At 46.3% G+C, this 18,225-nt stretch overlaps 1 protein-coding gene across 1 annotated transcript in view; it reads left to right on the top strand.

The window, feature by feature from the left end:
- Positions 1-18,225, top strand: part of LOC127579258 (membrane-associated phosphatidylinositol transfer protein 2-like) — a 314,070-nt gene that overhangs the window by 291,026 nt on the left and 4,819 nt on the right. The window contains 14 exon segments of the mRNA XM_052031908.1: positions 5,272-5,303; positions 5,305-5,349; positions 5,351-5,384; positions 5,387-5,421; positions 5,552-5,561; positions 5,564-5,596; positions 5,599-5,664; positions 5,901-5,902; positions 6,791-6,883; positions 6,885-6,908; positions 10,740-10,888; positions 11,839-11,988; positions 15,734-15,917; positions 16,084-16,212. Coding sequence (XP_051887868.1) covers positions 5,272-5,303; positions 5,305-5,349; positions 5,351-5,384; positions 5,387-5,421; positions 5,552-5,561; positions 5,564-5,596; positions 5,599-5,664; positions 5,901-5,902; positions 6,791-6,883; positions 6,885-6,908; positions 10,740-10,888; positions 11,839-11,988; positions 15,734-15,917; positions 16,084-16,212 — 986 coding nt within the window.

Genomic DNA, 18,225 nt, shown 5'->3' with positions numbered 1-18,225 from the left:
CACCAAGCAGTTTCAGATCCAGTCTGCCGTATGGAACCTTGTCATCAGCCATACTGAAGCGCGGCTGATTGCATCATCCACCCTGCCCGTATCAACATCTGTAATCTCTTTGAAAAATTCAATCAAATTAGTCACAGGATTTCCCCTTAACAAAACCATGATCTTTGATTAACCCCTACCTTTCCAAGTGTAGAATAATCTTCCTTTAGATTATTTCCCAGTGATTTCCCCAGCCTGTTATTATCAGGCTTATCCCTGCATACCTTCCCTCTCCTCCAGTCATCTGCTGTGGCCAGAGGGTAAAAAACTCTGTCAGAGCCCCAGCTATCCGCCAGTACCTCTCATAGGTGCCGGTTTCTTACTGTTCGTTAACATGTTGGTTTGAATGTAAGAGATGCAGTTGGTAAGTTTGCAGATGACACAAAGGTTGGTGATGTCAGTGACAGAGAGTTGGCAAATTGAATTCAAAATTGGCTTGGTCGCAGGGTAGTGGCGGAGGTGTGTGGCCAGCGGTGTTCTATAAGGATCAGTGCTGGGACCTCTGTTGTTTGTGAGATATTTCAATGATTTGGATGAAAATATAGGTGGTCTGATTAGTTAGTTAGTTTGCAGATTGCATGGAAATTGCTGGATTTGGAAACTAGCAAATAAGGTTGTCAAAGTATAGAGCAGGATATAGATCAGTGGAAACTTGGGCGCGAAATAGCAGATGGAGTTTAATCCAGGCAAGTGTGAGGTGTTGCATTTGGGGGGAGGGTCAAATGCAAGAGTGTACAGTAAATGGGCAGGTCCCTCAGGAGCACTGATGTACAGAGGGATCTTGGGCTGCAAGTTCATGGCTCCCTGAAAGTAGCAACACAAGTGGGATAAGGTGGTAAAGAAGGCGTCCAGCATGATTGCCTTCATCAGTTGATGCAATGAGTACAGAAGTTAGCAAGTCATGTTGCAGCTGTAGAAACTTTAGTTAGGTCACACTTGGAGTATTGTGTGCAGTTCTGGCCACCGTACTATAGGAAGGCTGTGGAGGCTTTGGTGTAGAAGAGGTTTTACCAGGATGTAGCCTGGACTGGCATGTATTAGCTATAAGGAGAGGTTGGACAAACTTGGATTGTTTTCTTTGGAGCGCTGGAGGTTGAGAGGCATCTGTTAGAAGTGTATACAATTATAAGAGGCATAGCCAGAATAGATAGAGTCTTTTTCTTAAGGTAGAAATGCCAAATACTAGAGGGCATAGATTTAAGGAGAGAGGGGGAAAAGTTTAAAGGAGATGTGTGGGGCAAGTGTAGGTGCTTGGAACATGCTGCCCGAGGTGACAGAAGCAGATACAATAGTGGTGTTTAAGAGGCATTTAGACAGACCCATGGACAGGTAGGGAGTGGATGGATATAGACCATGTGCTTGTAGACCGGATTTGTTTAGGTTGGCATCAAGGTCAGCAAGACATGGTGGGCCAAAGGGCCTGTTTTTGTGCTGTTCTATGTTCTGTCTGAGAAAGGTAGTCTTCGGCTACAGATTGACCTTGTCTTCATTAGCGGGGATACAGCTCGTCCAGGCCCTGGGGATTTGTCCACCCTTAAGCCTGCTGAGCTATCTATAGTTCCTTTAAAATGATAATTTTTTTACCAGGATTACAAGTACATAGTTCCCAGAAAGTGGTGACATGGGAAGACAGGGTGGTGAGGGAAGGTGTGTGGTATGCTTGCTTTTATTGGCTGCGGCCATTTAGTACAAGAGTTGGGACTTCATGACTCAGTTGTAGAAATCGTTGGCTGAACTTGGAGTACTCTGTGCAGTTCTGGCCGCCACACTATAGGAAGGATGTGATTAAGCTAGTGCTGGTGCAGGAAAAGATACACAAAGATGTTGCCGGGACTGAGGGATTGAGTGATAAGGAGACACTGGATAGGCTGGAGTTTTATGTCTTACACTGCACTGCTGCCGCAAAACAACACATTTCACAACATATAAGTCAGTGATAGTAAACTTGATTCTGATTCTGTTTTCCCTGGAGTGAAGGAGACTGAAGGTTGATTCTTATAGAGGTTTATAAAACCATAGTGAATGGTCACAGTCTATTTGCCAGGGTAGGGAGTCTAAAACTAGAGGAGAGAGTTTAAGGTGAGAGGGGAAATGGTTAACGATGACCTGAGAGGCAAGTTTTTCACCCAGAGGGAAATGGAGGCAGATACAATGACAACGTTTAAAAAGGTGTACGGACAGGTACTTGGATCGGAAAGGTTCAGAGGGATACGGGCCGGATGCAGGCTGATGGGATGAGTTTGGATGGGCATCTTGGTCGACAGGGACAGGATCGGCTGAAAGGCCTGTTTCTATGCTGCGTGACTCTTGTCTCCATGACTGTAATTCCACCACCCTTCCCTGAGTTCTCCGACTACAACCTCCTCCTCCACACTGAATACGGATAAGAAATATTTGCAGAATTGTGCTCACTGCTGTGATCTCAGTCTGTACTAACAGAGGTACACCACTCCTTTTTATTCTTTATTAGCAGAGGTATACATCTGTGCAATGATAATTCAGCTTCTCTGAGCTGTACTGGATAGGTGTTTGGTCAGTCAGAGGAGCATGGCTTGGGTCAGCTGGTGGGGCTTCAAGCACATGGTTATCAAAAGAAAGCTCCTGGTACTATCTTCATTCTGCATTTTGAGAAATCCTGTTTCCCTAAATCCCTAAAAGAATCTTTCAGTGTACTACTGTACTGTCTCGACCCTTCCGCTCTCGCCCATTTATCTTTACATGTAAAATACCTTGGACTCAACTCTTCGATAAAACAGAACGCAGAAAATCAGGCTCACTTCACGAGAACACATTTTCCCAGTGGAGGTGTGAAACTGATGTCTGTTCACACAGCCCTGACTACCTGTCCCCATGGAGCTGTCTAGCTGCTGACCCGCCCAGCCTTGGTTAACCTTGCCGTGAGGAGCAGTTCACAGGTTGGAGATGGGGAAGTTCAAAGAGAACAAACACACATAGAACATAGAACAGTACAGCACAGTACGGGCCCTTCAGCCCACCATGTTGAGCCGAATTATATGAACAGCTCCTCCATGATCAATCTAACCCTTCCCTCCTGCACAGCCCATAACCCAACATTTTCCTTACTTCCATGTGCCTATTTAAGAGCTTTTTGAGTGTCCCTATTGTATCAGCCTCTACAGCCAGCCCCGGCAGTGCGTTCCAAGCACCCACCACTCTCTGTGTAAAGAAGCTACCTCTGACATCTCCCCTAAACTTTTCTCCTCTGACCTTTAACTGATGTCCTCTGGTATTGGCCATTGCCGCTCTGGGGAAAAGGTGCTGGCTGTCCACTCTATCTATGCCCCTCATGATCTTTATACACCTCTGTCAAGTCACCTCTCATCCTGCATCACTCCAAAGAGAAAAGCCCTAGTTCACTCAACCTTTCCTCGTAAGACATGCTCTCCAATCCAGGCAACATCCTGGTAAATCTCCTCTGCACCCTCTCTAAAGCTTCACATCCTTCCTATAATGAGGTGACCAGAACTGAACACAATACAAGTGTGGTCTAACCAGAGTTTTATAGAGCTGCAACATTACCTCGTGGCTCTTGAACTCAATCCCCCAACTAATGAAGGCCAGCACACCATACCCCTTCTTAACCACCCTATCAACTTGTGCGGCAACCTTGGGGGATCTATGGACTTAGACCCCAAGATCCCTCTGTTCCTGCACACTGCTCAGAATCCTGCCATTAACTTTGTACTCTGCCTTCATGTTCATTCTTCCTAAGTGTATCACTTCATACAAATCTAACCTAATGCAAAATTTGCTTTTAAGTCAAAGACATTTTTAAATAATTCTTTGAGATAGAAACAATGTCAATGATACATATTTGTGTATTGTGTAATGTGAATTTTGTTTTCATTTCTCAGAGCAAAAATATCTCTCAACCCATAACAAAAGTTGGGTTTCTTGTCCAAACTTATCCCCTACAACAAAGCCCTTCCAAAATGCATTTACCCTCAGGACTATAAACAGTCCAAACCAGTGCTGTCACAGAGTCAGAACAAGCAAAGACTGAAAACAGAGTCCAACACCACAGACAGTCTCAGAGATGGAACCTCCAGACAGGTATCGGGTCGTAGAAAAACCTTTTAACGTAGCTTTTAGGTGCATCTTTGTTTATAAACTGTCTCACAGAAGTAAAACATTTCCCTTCCTAATGCCTAGAAATAAATTCCATGGTTATTGAACCCAATTGTAATCTACCATTAACACATCTGTAATCAGTATCTTTTCCCTTACTAACTGGTTCACAGAATAGTTGAAGTCACATTTAAATCAATTTCTATGATTAACTAGTTAGTATTTTTCTTCCTTCCTTATTACAACATAGAAGGAGGCCATTCGACTCGTCAGTGTAGCGAAATCTCATCAGTCCCATTCCCCTCCATGGGATTTTGACAGCCTCCTGCCAGGGTGTGTTTCCTGGACAGTGCTGCAAACTGGTATCGGCACAGCATTCCTCTGCACTGTTGGAGTGCAGCTGTTACATTTGGTACCAGCACTGTAAGCATGTGCACAGGAAAGAACACAGAATAGTCCCAGCACAGGAACAGGCCCTTCGGCCCACCATATCTGTGCCGACAATGATACCAACCTAAACTAATTCCACCTGCCTGCACGTGGTCTGTATCCCCTCCATTCCCCACCTGTTCATGTGTCTATCTAAATTACTCTTAAATGTTGCTCGTGTATCTGTCCCACCACCTCCCCGGCTATGTGTTCTGGCACCCCACCACACATATATTTCCTTTAAATTTTCCCCCTTAAACCTGTGCCCGTAGTGTTTGACAATTTCACCCTGGCAATAAAATCCACCACATTATCTCAGTGGGTGCCTTCAGCTTGGGTGTAATTGTCTTTAGGTATAATTTGTCCCTCTGATACTTTTATAAAATCACACTGCAGCTGCATTCTATTTCAACAACATTATGCTTTGGGTGATTGTTATTACATAAAGGAACCCCAGTTACGGGAAGGTGTGGATCATTAATGGAAGTGATCAGCATTACAGTGGTTCAAAATAGAAAACCTTCCTCTTCCTCCTTCCCAAGTGCAGCTGGGGTTGGGCAGTAGTTACTGGCCTTGCCAGTGACACCCACATTCTGACACAACCAGCTCTTCACTGTGAGAATAGGAAACAAACATATTAATCCGTTCACCTTTCACTAATCCTGACATTATCTTGTCTTTTTACCATTAAGAAGGGTTTCTGTTTTGTGTCAGTTGCAGCAAGGTGGTGGGGAACTAAGAGAGTTTGACTATGCTCTCTACTGCCCAGACGCTTGACGGCCTTTCCCCACCCATCGCCTTGCCCCACCTCTTTCATGCCAGTTACTGGAGTCAACCGATGTCGTCTCGTTTCTGCTACGACAGGTAAGAAGGACACAATTTCCATTGTGTTTTCCTTGATATCAGGGTAAAGCCAAGCACTTTCCAGCCGACTGAAGTACTCTTGGACTGTAGTTTACTGTGGTGACATGCAATATGAAATATTTACACCTAGATAATGAGACATGAAATGCAAGTGTTCTGGAACTGGATGGGAAGGAAGTTCAGTATTCAGTCCTTCAAAACCACGCGAGAAGTGGCTTCGCAAGAGGACACATGTTAAAATAAGTGGTATGAATTTCCTTTGATATCTTGGCGTCAGCATATTCTCTGATCTGATAACTGCACTAGTGAGGAACATCTAAGAAATATAATCATAGCATCTTAAGGTTTAGAATAGCTATGGGTAGAGCACATAGACCATTCTAAGATGAAGGTACTCATTTGGAAAGGGAATTTCACTGAGTGAAGCAGTCTACCCCAGATACATTGGAATCAAAGCTTGATCCATGGAGGGCTCTGAGGGGTAGATGTTGTCTAGGTACATTCCCATGAGACAAGGAAATTAAACCAGAGCCCCCATGTGACCAATAAAGACAGAGTAAAGAGAGAGATAAAAAGAGCATCAAATAGATGTCCGGTTGTTAGGAGTGGGAACCAGGCTGATGACCGAAATTTCAGAGAGGAAATCTAAAAGAAACAGGAGAAATGGAGAAAGAGCGTGAGAAAAGACCAGCGTCAACGTAAAAAGGAGTCCAAAAACATTCCCTGGGTACGTGAACAGGAAGGGAGTTGGAAGAGGTGCCGGTCCAAGCTGTGAGAGTGATGGGCTTTACAGACGGCCAAGGTGAATGGGCAAGGACAGAGCAGATGGGATATAACTGGGAAAGACATGAGGCCAACTTTATTGGGAAAAAGTGCAGAGTTTTATTTAAATGAAGAGGAATCGAAAGGGGTGGATGTTCAGAGGGATTGGGATGTTACGTGCAGGTACCACAAGTACTTAAGGAGGCCGACGATATTTTGGCATTTATTGTAAGAAGGTTTGAGTAAAGATGTCTTCCTGCAATTATATAGGCCTGGTGAGACTTCACTGGAATATTCTGCCCCTTGTAACAGTGAAGGTTCACCAGATTGGTTACCGGGAGGGGATCACATTAGCAGGGTCTGAGCAGACAGGGCCGAAACTTTCAGTGGGTTGTTAGATAGAGCTGAGACATACAAAATTCTCAAGGAACTTGACAGTGTAGATGTAGGGCTGCCATTTCCCTGGCTGGGCTGTCTAGAACCAGAGGTCACAGTTTAAGACAAATGATTGGCCATTCAGGACTGAGATTCTGCCATTAAGTAATGTTGCTTGCAATGAACTGAACATTATGTCAAATAAATTTCCTTTCTACATGAATTCACACAGAATGTCACAGCAAACCATCGTGTGAACGATGTCATTGTCACTGAAGACGGCCCTCAGACACTGACAGGGAGATTCATGTATGGGCCCCTGGATTATGGTCACACTGACTGGCGAGAAGGTGAATTTCCTGTTGACATGATGCACATCACTTACTGGATCTGGTGAATGCCAGCGGTGTTTCAAAGAGTACCATTTTTACCTGGTGGGATGTTTGAACAAGAACCTGGATCAGAAGTTGGGCAAGCAGTATCCATGAGAAGTTGCTGGTCACAAGGTGGAATGCTTTCCTGGGGTAGCTGGATTGTTTTTCCAGAGCTGAGATTCCCAGCCTGCAGCTCAGGGACAGCTCCACACCCAGCATTGCCCAGCCCCTGGGACACTGAGACGTGCTGTCCTGTCTAGCAGCTTGCTACAGTTCATGGAGTTGCCAACAGTTCCCAGGAATCCAAGGCAACTCCAATTTTTCCACCAGAGTGACCTGTGGGACTCACACAGGACGAGGAGGAGCAGTGCAGAGGCTGTGACTACAGACCCAGTCAGGTTACCAGCTGGGTCTGCACTAGTCATCCTGATCCAGGTGTGGCCAGCTGTAGACCCAGGTGGGGCAGATGTGATGCTGTGTCACAGTGGACAGCACTTTTAAAGAGCTGCTTCAGGTGGTCTTGTCTGGTGCCAGCGACAGACTCTCTGCCAGAAGTTACTCTGGTTTTGGATATGCACTTGTATCGATGTGAGAAGTTCCTGATAAAGAACTAGACCAGCCCAGAGGGTAGGAGATTTTCAGGACCTATCCCTAATCCTTCACCATTGCTGAGTCTACATGTCTGAGTTGGCACGGTCTGCAGGTGGTGGTGTTCCCTTACGTCGGCTGCCTTGTCATCCTTGACAGTGGAGCTCATGGCTGAGAGGTGTTAGAGTAGTCCCAACAGGTAGCTGCAGTTTCTGTCGAATGGTGACCACCCCTCACTGCCCCCGCTATTGATGGAGCAGGCTTGGCAGTGGTCACGTTGCCAAACGTCATGGACAGAAATAGGTGAGGATAGCTGGGCCCAGGACCCGGTGTAGTGCTCCCCACTGACCTCCGGAGGCTGGGATGACTCCCCACAGCCACAGCCGTCTTCCTTTGCGTGCAGTACTCTGCAATTGCTGTAATGTTTTGTCCTCGATGCTCCAGTGTTACCAGGGCTGCCTGACACCGTATTCAATAAAATGGTGTGTTCATGTCACTCTCAACTCAGCTCCTGAATTTAGCTCTTTGGTCAGCTTTTACATAAGAAACAGGAGCAGGAGTCGGCCATCCGGTCCGTCGAGCCTGCTCCAGCATTCAATAAGATCACGGCTGATCTGGTCGTGGCCTCAGATCCACCTACCTGCCTCTTCCCCATAACCTTTAATTCCCCAACTATAGAACATAGAACACTACAGCACAGTACAGGCCCTTCGGCACACAATGTTGTGCCAACGTTTTATCCTGCTCTAAGATCTATCTAACCCTTCCCTCCCACATAGCCCCCTATTTTTCTATCAATCATGTGTCTATCTAAGAGTCTCTTAAATGTCCCTAATGTACCTGCACCCACAACCTCTGCAGGCAGTGTGTTCCACACACCCACCACTCTCTGTGTAAAAAAACTTACCCCTGACTTCCCTCTTATACCTTCCTCCAATCACATTAAAATGATTTCCCCTTGTGTTAGCCATTGTTGCCCTGGGAAAAAGTCTCTGACTATCCATTTGATCTATGCCTCTTATCATCTTGTGCACCTCTATCAAGTCACCTCTCATCCTCCTTCTCTCCAAAGAGAAAAGCCCGAGCTCACTCAACCTTTCCTCAGAAGACATGCTCTCCAATCCAGGCAACGTCCTGGTAAATCTCCTCAGCACCCTCTCTAAAGCTCCCACATCCTTTCTATAATGAGGCAACCAGAACTGAACACAATACTCCAAGTGTGGTCTGACCAGAGTTCTGTGGAGCTGCAACATCACCTCGTGGGTCTTGAACTCAATACCCCGACTAATGAAGGCCAACACTCCATATGCCTTCTTAACAACCCTATCAACCTGCGTGGCAACCTTGAGGGATCTATGGACCTGGACCCCAAGATCCCTCTGTTCCTCCACATTGCTAAGAGTCCTGCCATTAACCTTGTATTCTGCCTTCGAATTTGATCTCCCGAAGTGTATCACTTCACACTTATCCAGGTTGAACTGCATCTGCCACTTCTCAGCCCAGCTCTGCATTCTAACAATGTCCTGTTGTAACCTACAGCAAGCTTCTACACTATCCACAACACCACCAACCTTTGTATCATCAGCAAACTTACTAACTCACCCTTCCACATCCTCGTCCAAGTCATTTATAAAAATCACAAAGAGCAGGGGTCCCAGAACAGATCCCTGTGGAACACCACTGGTCACTGACCTCCAGGCAGAATACGCTCCATCTACCACCACCCTCTGTTTTCTATGGGCAAGCCAACTCTGAATCCACACAGCCAAGTTTCCCTGGATCCCATGCCTCCTGACTTTCTGAATAAGCCTTCCATGAGGAACCTTATCTAACGCCTTACTAAAATCCATGTACACCACATCCACTGCTCGACCTTCATCAATGTGCTCTGTCACATCCTCAAGGAATTCAATCAGGCTCGTGAGGCACGACCTGCCCCTCAAACCCATGCTGACTGTCCCTAATCAGCCTATGCTTCTCTAAATGCCCATAAATCCTGTCTCTCAGAATTTTCTCCAGTAATTTTCCCACCACTGAAGTAAGACTCACTGGTCTGTAATTCCGAGGGTTATCCCTACTCCCTTTCTTAAACAAAGGAACATTTGCCTCCAATCATCTGGCACTACTTCTGTGGCCAGTGAGGACACAAAGATCGTCGCCAAAGGCGCAGCAATCTCTTCCCTCGCTTCCCATAATAACCTTGGATATATCCCGTCCGGCCCCGGTGATTTATCTATCCTAATGTTTTTCAATAGTTCCAGCACATCCTCTTTCCTCACGTGGACGTGCCCGAGCGTATCAGTCTGTCATAACTTGACGTCACAAATGTCAAGGTCTCCCTCTCTGTTGAATACCGAAGCAAAAGTCTATCTAACTGTGTCTTAAATGTATTTAATGAGGTAGCCTCTACTGCTTCCTTGGGCAGAGAATTCCACAGATTCACTACTCTCTGGGAAAAGCATTTCCTCCTCATCTCTGTCCTTAATCTATTCCCCTGAATCTTGAGGCTATGTCCCCAAGTTCTAGTCTAACCTACCAGTGGAAACAACCTTCCTGCCTCTATCTTATCTATCCCTTTCATAATTTTATGTTTCTATAAGATCCCCTCTCATTCTTCTGAATTCCAGCGAGTATAGTCCCAGGCGACTCAATCTCTCCTCATAGGCTAACTCCGTCATCTCCGGAACCAACCTGGTGAACCTCCTCTGCGCCGCCTCCAAAGCCAATATATCTTTCCTCAAGTAGGGAGACCAGAACTGCACGCAGTACTCCAGGTGCGGCCTCACCAGTACCCTGTACAGTTGCAGCTCAACCTCCCCACTCTTAAATTCAATCCCTCGAGCAGTCCAGAGGTCCCGCAAAACCTCAACCGATCATGGGTCAGGAGGTCGTACTGGATGTCTCAATGTCTTGGGTCTTGTAGTTTTGTTAAGAGAGTGTTGTTTATGTTTCCTTTCTGCCTGTAGATCTGAGATACCAGATCCTCTGTTGCCTGATTGTAGCCCTGCTGGCCAAAGGAGGCAGTTACCCCAAGAATGGACACTGCCCCTGTGACACCAGTCTCACCTTTGTAAAATCCTTCTTGCCAGAGGCAACTGCTGATAGATCTTCAGTGCTTGTGAAATGTTTTTATGAATCTCATGAATGCATTACTGCAAAGGTGCCGCGGAATGTTTGATTTAGTAACAACCACATGATATAACTCTCTTCTTCCTTCAGGTGGATATTCATATTATGACTCAGCCTCCCACAGGAGAGTGGGTGTATTTTGACACCGACATTACAAACAGCAGTGGCAGAATTTCCTACGTTATTCCAGAGGACAAAAGGCTGGGAATTGGTGTCTATCCGGTAAAAATGGTGATTAGGTAATTGTGAAGGTTGTTCAAATATTGAAGTATGCAGTTGTAAGATAACTTTCTTTAGACAAACATTGATATTTCTAAATAATTGCTTTATTTTAGGCAGTTTTTTTAGAAGATAAAATTGAGGCAGACTGCTGAAATAAAGTCTTAGTGAAGAACGTTATCAAGAAATCTGGTTTTAAAATAGAATGCTGTTTGATGAGGTGAGGGTCTGGTCTGTCTGACCAGAGCTGCTCACCTACATGCACTAGGTTCCAGCCAGCTTTGTGGGGCTCAGCTGTTGGGAACCCTCTGAGTTACCCTTGTTTTGCCAGCCATGGCTCAGTGCAGCTCTGCATCATAAGATCATGGGTCCACACCCCCTCTTCGGAGACTTGAATCCATGACCCACTCCTGATATCAGTGCACCAATGTTGGACAACTTTCAGCACATTAGCTAATTCACGTTGATAAGGAATTAACAGTACCTGCCAGTGGATTAGATATACAAGTATACTAAAGGGTGATGCCTCCTTCCCAGGGCACCACTGCTCAAGACGAGAGGGCATGGCTTTAAGGTTATGGGTGGGAGGTTCAGGGGAGATGTCAGGGGGTGGTTTTTTACCCAGAGAGTGGTTGGTGCATGGAATGCACTACCTGGGGTGGTGATGGAGGCAGATACATTGGACAGGTTCAAGAGTTTGTTGGATAGGCACATGGAGGAGTGTGAGATAGAGGGATATGCGGGAGGAAAGGGTTAGATAGTGTGAGGGTGGTTTGATGGACGGCACAACATGGTGGGCCGAAGGGCCTGTTTTGTGCTGTATGGTTCTGTGGATGCTATTTGTTTGAACATCAGGAATGTGAGCAATGACTCGATAAGTAATAATTAATATAAAATTGACATCTACCATTTGTGTACTGTGAGCTTATTTTGATTGCCTGTGATAAGGATTTCCTGTGATTATTCCTAGGGGGGACCACACGTCCGGAGATAGCTACATAACTGTCCTGCCAAAGGGAACAGAGTGTGTGGTGTTTAGTATCGATGGATCATTTGCAGCCAGTGTTTCTATAATGGGCAGTGACCCCAAGGTCAGAGCTGGAGCGGTAGATGTTGTAAGGTAATACCAGAACTTAACTTGCAATGACGGCACAATGTCAAAGTGGATTGGGGTATACAATCCTCCATGCATCAGAGGTGAAGTAAACAGCTTCTCAACATTGACTAAGTTCCTGGGCCTGGTAATGCACATCCCAAGAGGAAAAAACAGAAAGTGCCGTGGGTGCTGGAAGTCAAATAAAAATACAAAGTGCTGGAACACTCAGCAAAACAGCTAGCCTCCGGGGTGAGAGGGAAGAGGGTAAAGATTCGGGGGGTAGTGTAAGAGGCCACCGTCCCTCCACTCTCAGTCCTGATACACCTGAAACATCAACTGTTGCTCTCCCTCCACAGATGCTGCCTGACCCACTGAGTTCCTCCAGCAGCCTGCTTTTTGCAGTATTTGGCTGTTTGCTTTATTTGTTCGAGGAACATGGGTGCCACCAGCAATGCCAATCCCAAATCTGGACCGAGCGGTTGGCACGTTTCAGAGGCCAGTGGGTCTGGGTAGGTGGGGGCAGATTTCTTTCCCTGAATGGCATTTGTGAAGCATTTGGGGATTTATGATAATCCATAATTCCATGGCCACCGTGACTAATCACTGCTTTTTCTTCCACACTATTTAGTTATGTCTTGGATTTGAAGACCTGTCTTCAGATCAGCAGTGGCACAGCAAGTGGAGCCTCTGCCTCACAGCTCCAGGCACCCCGGGTCAATCCTGACCTCGGCCGCTGTCTGTGTGGAGTTTGCACACTCTCCCTGTGACTGTGTGTTTCTCCTTGGTGCTCCAGTTTCCTCCCACCTCCCAGAGATGGTGCAGTTTGATAGGTTAATTGACTGCTGTAGATTGTCCCTGGTGTGTGGGTGATGGTAAAATCTGGGGGGAGATGATGAGAAGGTGGGGAGAATAAAAACCAGATGTAAATAGCTGGTTGTTGGAGACCTGTGTCTGTGGGGTGTGATTCTGGACACTAGTTATGTGAGCGCAAATGAAAGGTTACCGATCTGAAATGTTAATTCTGTATCCCTCCTCAAAGAGGAAAGCAGGGTGTCGGTGCAGTGGTTACATTGGTGTCCCAAGTGACCCAGAGCCCTGGACAAACGTTCCAGAGATCTGAGTTTAAGTGGCAGCTTGTGTCATTAAAAAATACTCATCATTAGGAAGTCACAGAACTACTGGAGTGGCCACCCAAACCACCAGCTGACAGAGCCATCCACCAGCCCTCATCCCGACAGCAGGCAGGCAGGCATCCGTTCCCTGAGGAGAGTCAGGCCAGCGCACAGACAATTTCTGATGAGGGGCCAGATCCCCACAGAGGAATCTTCTCCTGCCCGGGCTTAGTGTGGAATCACATCTCTGGACAACAGCAGGAGGTGTCACTGCACATCTTCAGGCCCCACCTCACCAAACATGCTGACCTTTAACCTTTGCTCTCCTCCTGAGCCCATCTTTAGTCTGCTCCCCACTGGGGTCGGCCCCATTGGCATTTTCTTGGCTGTGACATCGGATCTGCCCAGTGTCACGGCTGCAGCTCGAGATGGAATGGGGCCTGCTGCACTTTTAGCAGTGCCAGCTCCACGGGTGTATTCTTGCTGTCTGCTGATCACCTCTATCACACCCATTCCTTCTGCACACGGCTGCCTTCACACGTTTTCTCCACACTCGACTCACCGTTTACTCTGCCCAGAACCTGCTCTTCCACTTCATGTCCTCTGTTTCTATAAACACACAAGGGAAGAGAGATTTTTTTATATCTTCCGGCTTTCTTTGATTTTGCCTGCGGGTATTTTTGTTACCTATTTCCTCCTCAGTCTCCTGGATCTTTGGGGCTGTTTCTGGGGAAGGTGGGACCTGTACAAGAGGGGCAGGTTACACCCAAACTGGAACAGGACCAGCATCCTAGCGGGGAGATTCATGGTGCTGTTGAGGGAGGTTTAAACTGAGTTGGCAGCAGAACGGGGCTCAGAGTAGATGTTCAGGTGGGGAGGTACAGTCACTCAGAGGAGGAAACATTAGGAAGTCCAGTCGGCAGAGCAGGCTGGTAAATGCAGAAGGAAAATACAAAGCTAAACTGTAACTATTTTAATGCAAAGAGTCCACCTAGTGAGGTTCATAACATCAAAGCTTTCATGAACCATGTCTCAGTGATGGCCACAATGGTCCCACATGTTAAAGGACAGACAGGACTGGCAACTGTCCCGGGATATGGGACGTTTAGACAAAACCAGTGAGATTATTGACTTGGTCACCACCTGAGGAAGGATATAGTTGGCACGTTTCACCTGATTGATTCCTGGGATGGAGGGACTGTCATTTGAGAAGAGGTTAAGAACACTGGGCCTATAACCTCTTGAGTTTACAAGAATGAGAGCTGATCTCATTGAAACGTAAAAATAAATTATGGGGCTCGACAGTGTTTCCCTGAAGGCTTCGTGGCCCTACAGGGAAACTGTCAGACTCAGCGTTACTAGCACAGGTTCCCTTGTGTTTATCAGCGGTGTCTGGAGCTTGCTGCTGCATTCATTGGCTTTGGGATCACTAAGGGTTATGAAAGGCACTATAAAAATGTAACTGCATCTTTATAAATCCATGTTTGTGTGACAAAATGTAAGTCACACTGCAGCCTTCAACACTCTCCTGTATATTTCTATCACACAAGACTATAAGTAGTGACGTGATCTGTGGTCAATAGATCGGCTCGGAGAGTCTCAGAAGCTCTGAGCTCATGTGTGAGCTGCATGCTTGGTTTTGGTGCCCGGGTTAGCAAAGGGAAGATTATTCGGGGTCTGAGTTGCTGAAGATGTTTGTTTGAACTGCGTCAGGTTAACTGTGGTGCCTCCCACAGTTGAATATAGTGTTGACACTAATGGGCAATGCATAAATGTTGGTTCCTTTGGCAGTGATAAACTGAATCCCGACAGGAACCTCGAGGAAGAATTGAATAGGCGATTTAAAATAAATTACTAGATATTAGATCGAGAGATCTTGTCTACTTCAGCATGATGTTTTTGATAGTAAACTTTGGCCATTCTTGAATTCCAAAAATTCAGACAAGGCACTTTAGGCAGGAGTTGTGCTTCTGTCTGATGCAATTTCAGATGCTGTGTCAAATGTCATTCCTTCTGGAATATTGTAGGGAGAATTAGTCACAGTTGTCCCAGGTACCATATCCTGGTTAGCCCATGTTTATGTTGCTCAGCCCCAATCTGGGGCTCCTGTGAAATATGCCCCGTACTTCCCACCACCCACCGATGCTACCGGCACACTCTGTGGGAAGCTATAATTTTCATCACCCCGCTTCGCCTGTGGACGCTCATCCCTGGAATTCCCTCCCTAATCCTCTCCGCGCCTCTACTTCCTGTTCATCCTTTACAGGACTCCATTAAACTCTCGGTTTTGAGCAAACGTTCAATCAGCTGCCCTACGTTGCCCTAGTTAGCTTTATACTGTGATAATGCTCCTCGGGAGGATTTACCACATGAAAGGCGCTGTGTAAATGCCAGATGTTATTGATGTTTAGGTCAGTGAATGGTATAGGTTGCTTGTGTAGAGTTCATGCAATAAATAATCCGGCAGATTGTCACTGAACTGTCAGAGATGCATCACTTGCACCAAAGCACCAGTGCAGAAGGAGACAGAAATAAATTATTCACATGCCATAAGAAAATCAAATTCAACCCTGGTAAAAGTACTGAGCCTTGCACTGATGGTGAGACACAATAGAAAGTCTTTTAACAACAATGTTAATCCGCTGTTGTCCCCACAGGCACTGGCAGGATCTCGGCTACTTCATCGTGTATGTGACAGGACGACCTGACATGCAGAAACAGAGGGTGGTGGCTTGGCTGGCTCAGCACAACTTCCCCCACGGAATTGTCTCCTTCTGTGACGGACTCGTTCACGATCCCCTCAGACATAAAGCCAACTTCCTCCGCAGCCTCGTCCAGGATGTAGGCATTTCAAATTTTAACTGTGTTGTATCTCAGCAGAACTATGATGAACAATGCTTGTTATATTCTTCACAGATCTGTCTTGGGTAAACAATGAGTAATATTTCACCTTTCATTCGAAAATATTGCCTGTATTGATTTAGTTCTGTGTTTCCAATCCTTGCAGGTGTCAGTGAAGGTTCACGCAGCCTATGGATCCACAAAGGATATTTCAGTTTATGCTTCCCTGGGTTTATCACCTTCTCAAATCTACATTGTGGGTCGTTCAACCAAAAAGTATCAGCACCAGTGCCAGGTACAGAGCCACACACCGATACTCTTCTCAAACCATGTAGGCATTTAATGGCAGCAGAGCTTGGGTCAGGCCAACCGAAGGTTTGCAGTAATTCAGTGTCCCGGAAACACCTGGGAGCACGTGCAGCTATTGCACCAACCTGTCACTACCCACAGCAATGGCTCCAAGGCACTAGGCAAAAGCCCTGATCGTCTGGGATTTCCTGCGTTAGGCCTGTACCCTGCACCTTACCTGTCCATTAAAACTGTAATTGTATCCGCCTCCAGCACCTTCCTCTGGCAGCTTGTTCGAGGTATTCACCCCCTCTGTGGAAAACCTACCCTTCAGATCTCAGTCGTACAGTCAGACAGCACGGAAACAGGCCCTTCGGCCCAACCGGTCCATGCTGACCAGGATGCCCCATCCAAGCCAGTCGTGTTTATCAGTGTTTGGCCCATAACCCTCTAACCCTAACCCTAAGGCTAAGAAGTAGGGCTAAGAAGTAGGGTTAGGGTTAGGGGGTTATGTCCAACTGTCTTTTAAAAGTTGTTGTCGTACCTGCCTCACTCACTTCCTCTGGCAGCTCGTTCCAAATACACACCACCCTTTGTGTAAAAAAAGTTGCCCCTCAAGTTCCTATTAAATCTCTCCCCTCTCACCTTAAACCTATGCCCTCTAGTTCTTGATTCCCCAACCTTGAGATAAAGACTGAGCGCATTCACTCCATCTACGCCCCTCTTTATGTAACTTTATACACCTCCATAAGATCACCCCTCAGTCTCCTGTGCTCCAAGGAATAAAGTCCTAGACTGTCCAACCTCTCCCTATAACTGAGTCCCTCAAGTCCTGGCAACACTCTTGTAAATCTTTTCTGCATATTTTTGAGTTTATTAGCATCTTTCCTGTAACAGGGCAACCAGAACTGAACACAGTACTCTAAGTACGGCCTCACCAGCGTCCTGTCCAACCATACCATGACCTCCCAACTTCTATACTCAATGCCCTGACTGATGGCGGCCAGCATGCCAAAAGCCGCCTTCATCACCCTGTCTACCTGTGACTCCACTTTCAGGGAACCATGTACCTGTACTCCTAGGTCTCTCTGTTCTACCACACTCCCCAGGGCCCTGCTGTTCACCGTGAAAGACCTACCCTCGTTTGACTTCCCAAAATGCAACACCTCGCACTTATCTGAATTAAACTCCATTTGCCAGTCCTCGGCCCACTTACCCAGCTGATCAAGATCCCCCTGTAATTTTTGATAACCATTGACCACTATACCACCTATCTCAGTGTCATGCCCTTTAAATTTCTCCCCTCTCAACTTCAACCTGTGCCCTTTAGTTTTAGACCCTCCCTAACCTGGGAAAAAGATTTTGACTATCGATACCCTTCATAACTGTATAAACCTCTGTAAGGTCACCCCTTAACCTCCTCTGTTCCAGTGAGAACAAACCCAGCCTCTCCAATCCCTCCTTATAACTGCAGCCCTCCGTTCAGTGACATCATCTCTCATTCTTCTAAACACCATAAGGCTCAACCTCTATTCATTACACATCTCCGCTCTTCTCAGAGGCAAGTATAAACCTTCTGTAACGAGACCAAAGCTGTGCACAGCCCTCCAGTGGGAGAGCCATTATCAAAGGTTTACACTTGCCTCAGAGGGGAGCACATTAATTCTGCCAAGCAGGTTATGTGTTTTGTAAGTACTCTGTTCCCCTCTTTAATGGATTCCAGTGTTTTCCTAACAATTGATGTTAGGCTGAGCAGCTCGTAGTTCACCTTTGTCGCCACCTTTTGTGACATTTGTTATTTTCTGAGACCTGGGCCACTATCTCTGCAGCTACCAGTTTTAGAAATCTGGGATGAAGTCTGTCAGGTCAGCAGATTTATGAGCACTTAGCCCACTAATTAGCCTAATGCTTTTCTCTAGCCATTTTTAACCTTTTAAGATTCCTCGCTCTCTTTTGTCCTTGGTTACCTGCTATTTTAGGTATACTTTTTGTAATCTGCCTTCACAGTAGAAGCATATTT

The sequence above is a fragment of the Pristis pectinata genome, chromosome 17 (genome assembly GCF_009764475.1).
Source record: "Pristis pectinata isolate sPriPec2 chromosome 17, sPriPec2.1.pri, whole genome shotgun sequence".
Taxonomy (NCBI): Eukaryota; Metazoa; Chordata; class Chondrichthyes; order Rhinopristiformes; family Pristidae; genus Pristis; species Pristis pectinata.
Note: the sequence above shows the minus strand (reverse complement) of the source record. Positions and strands in the feature narration are given on the sequence as shown.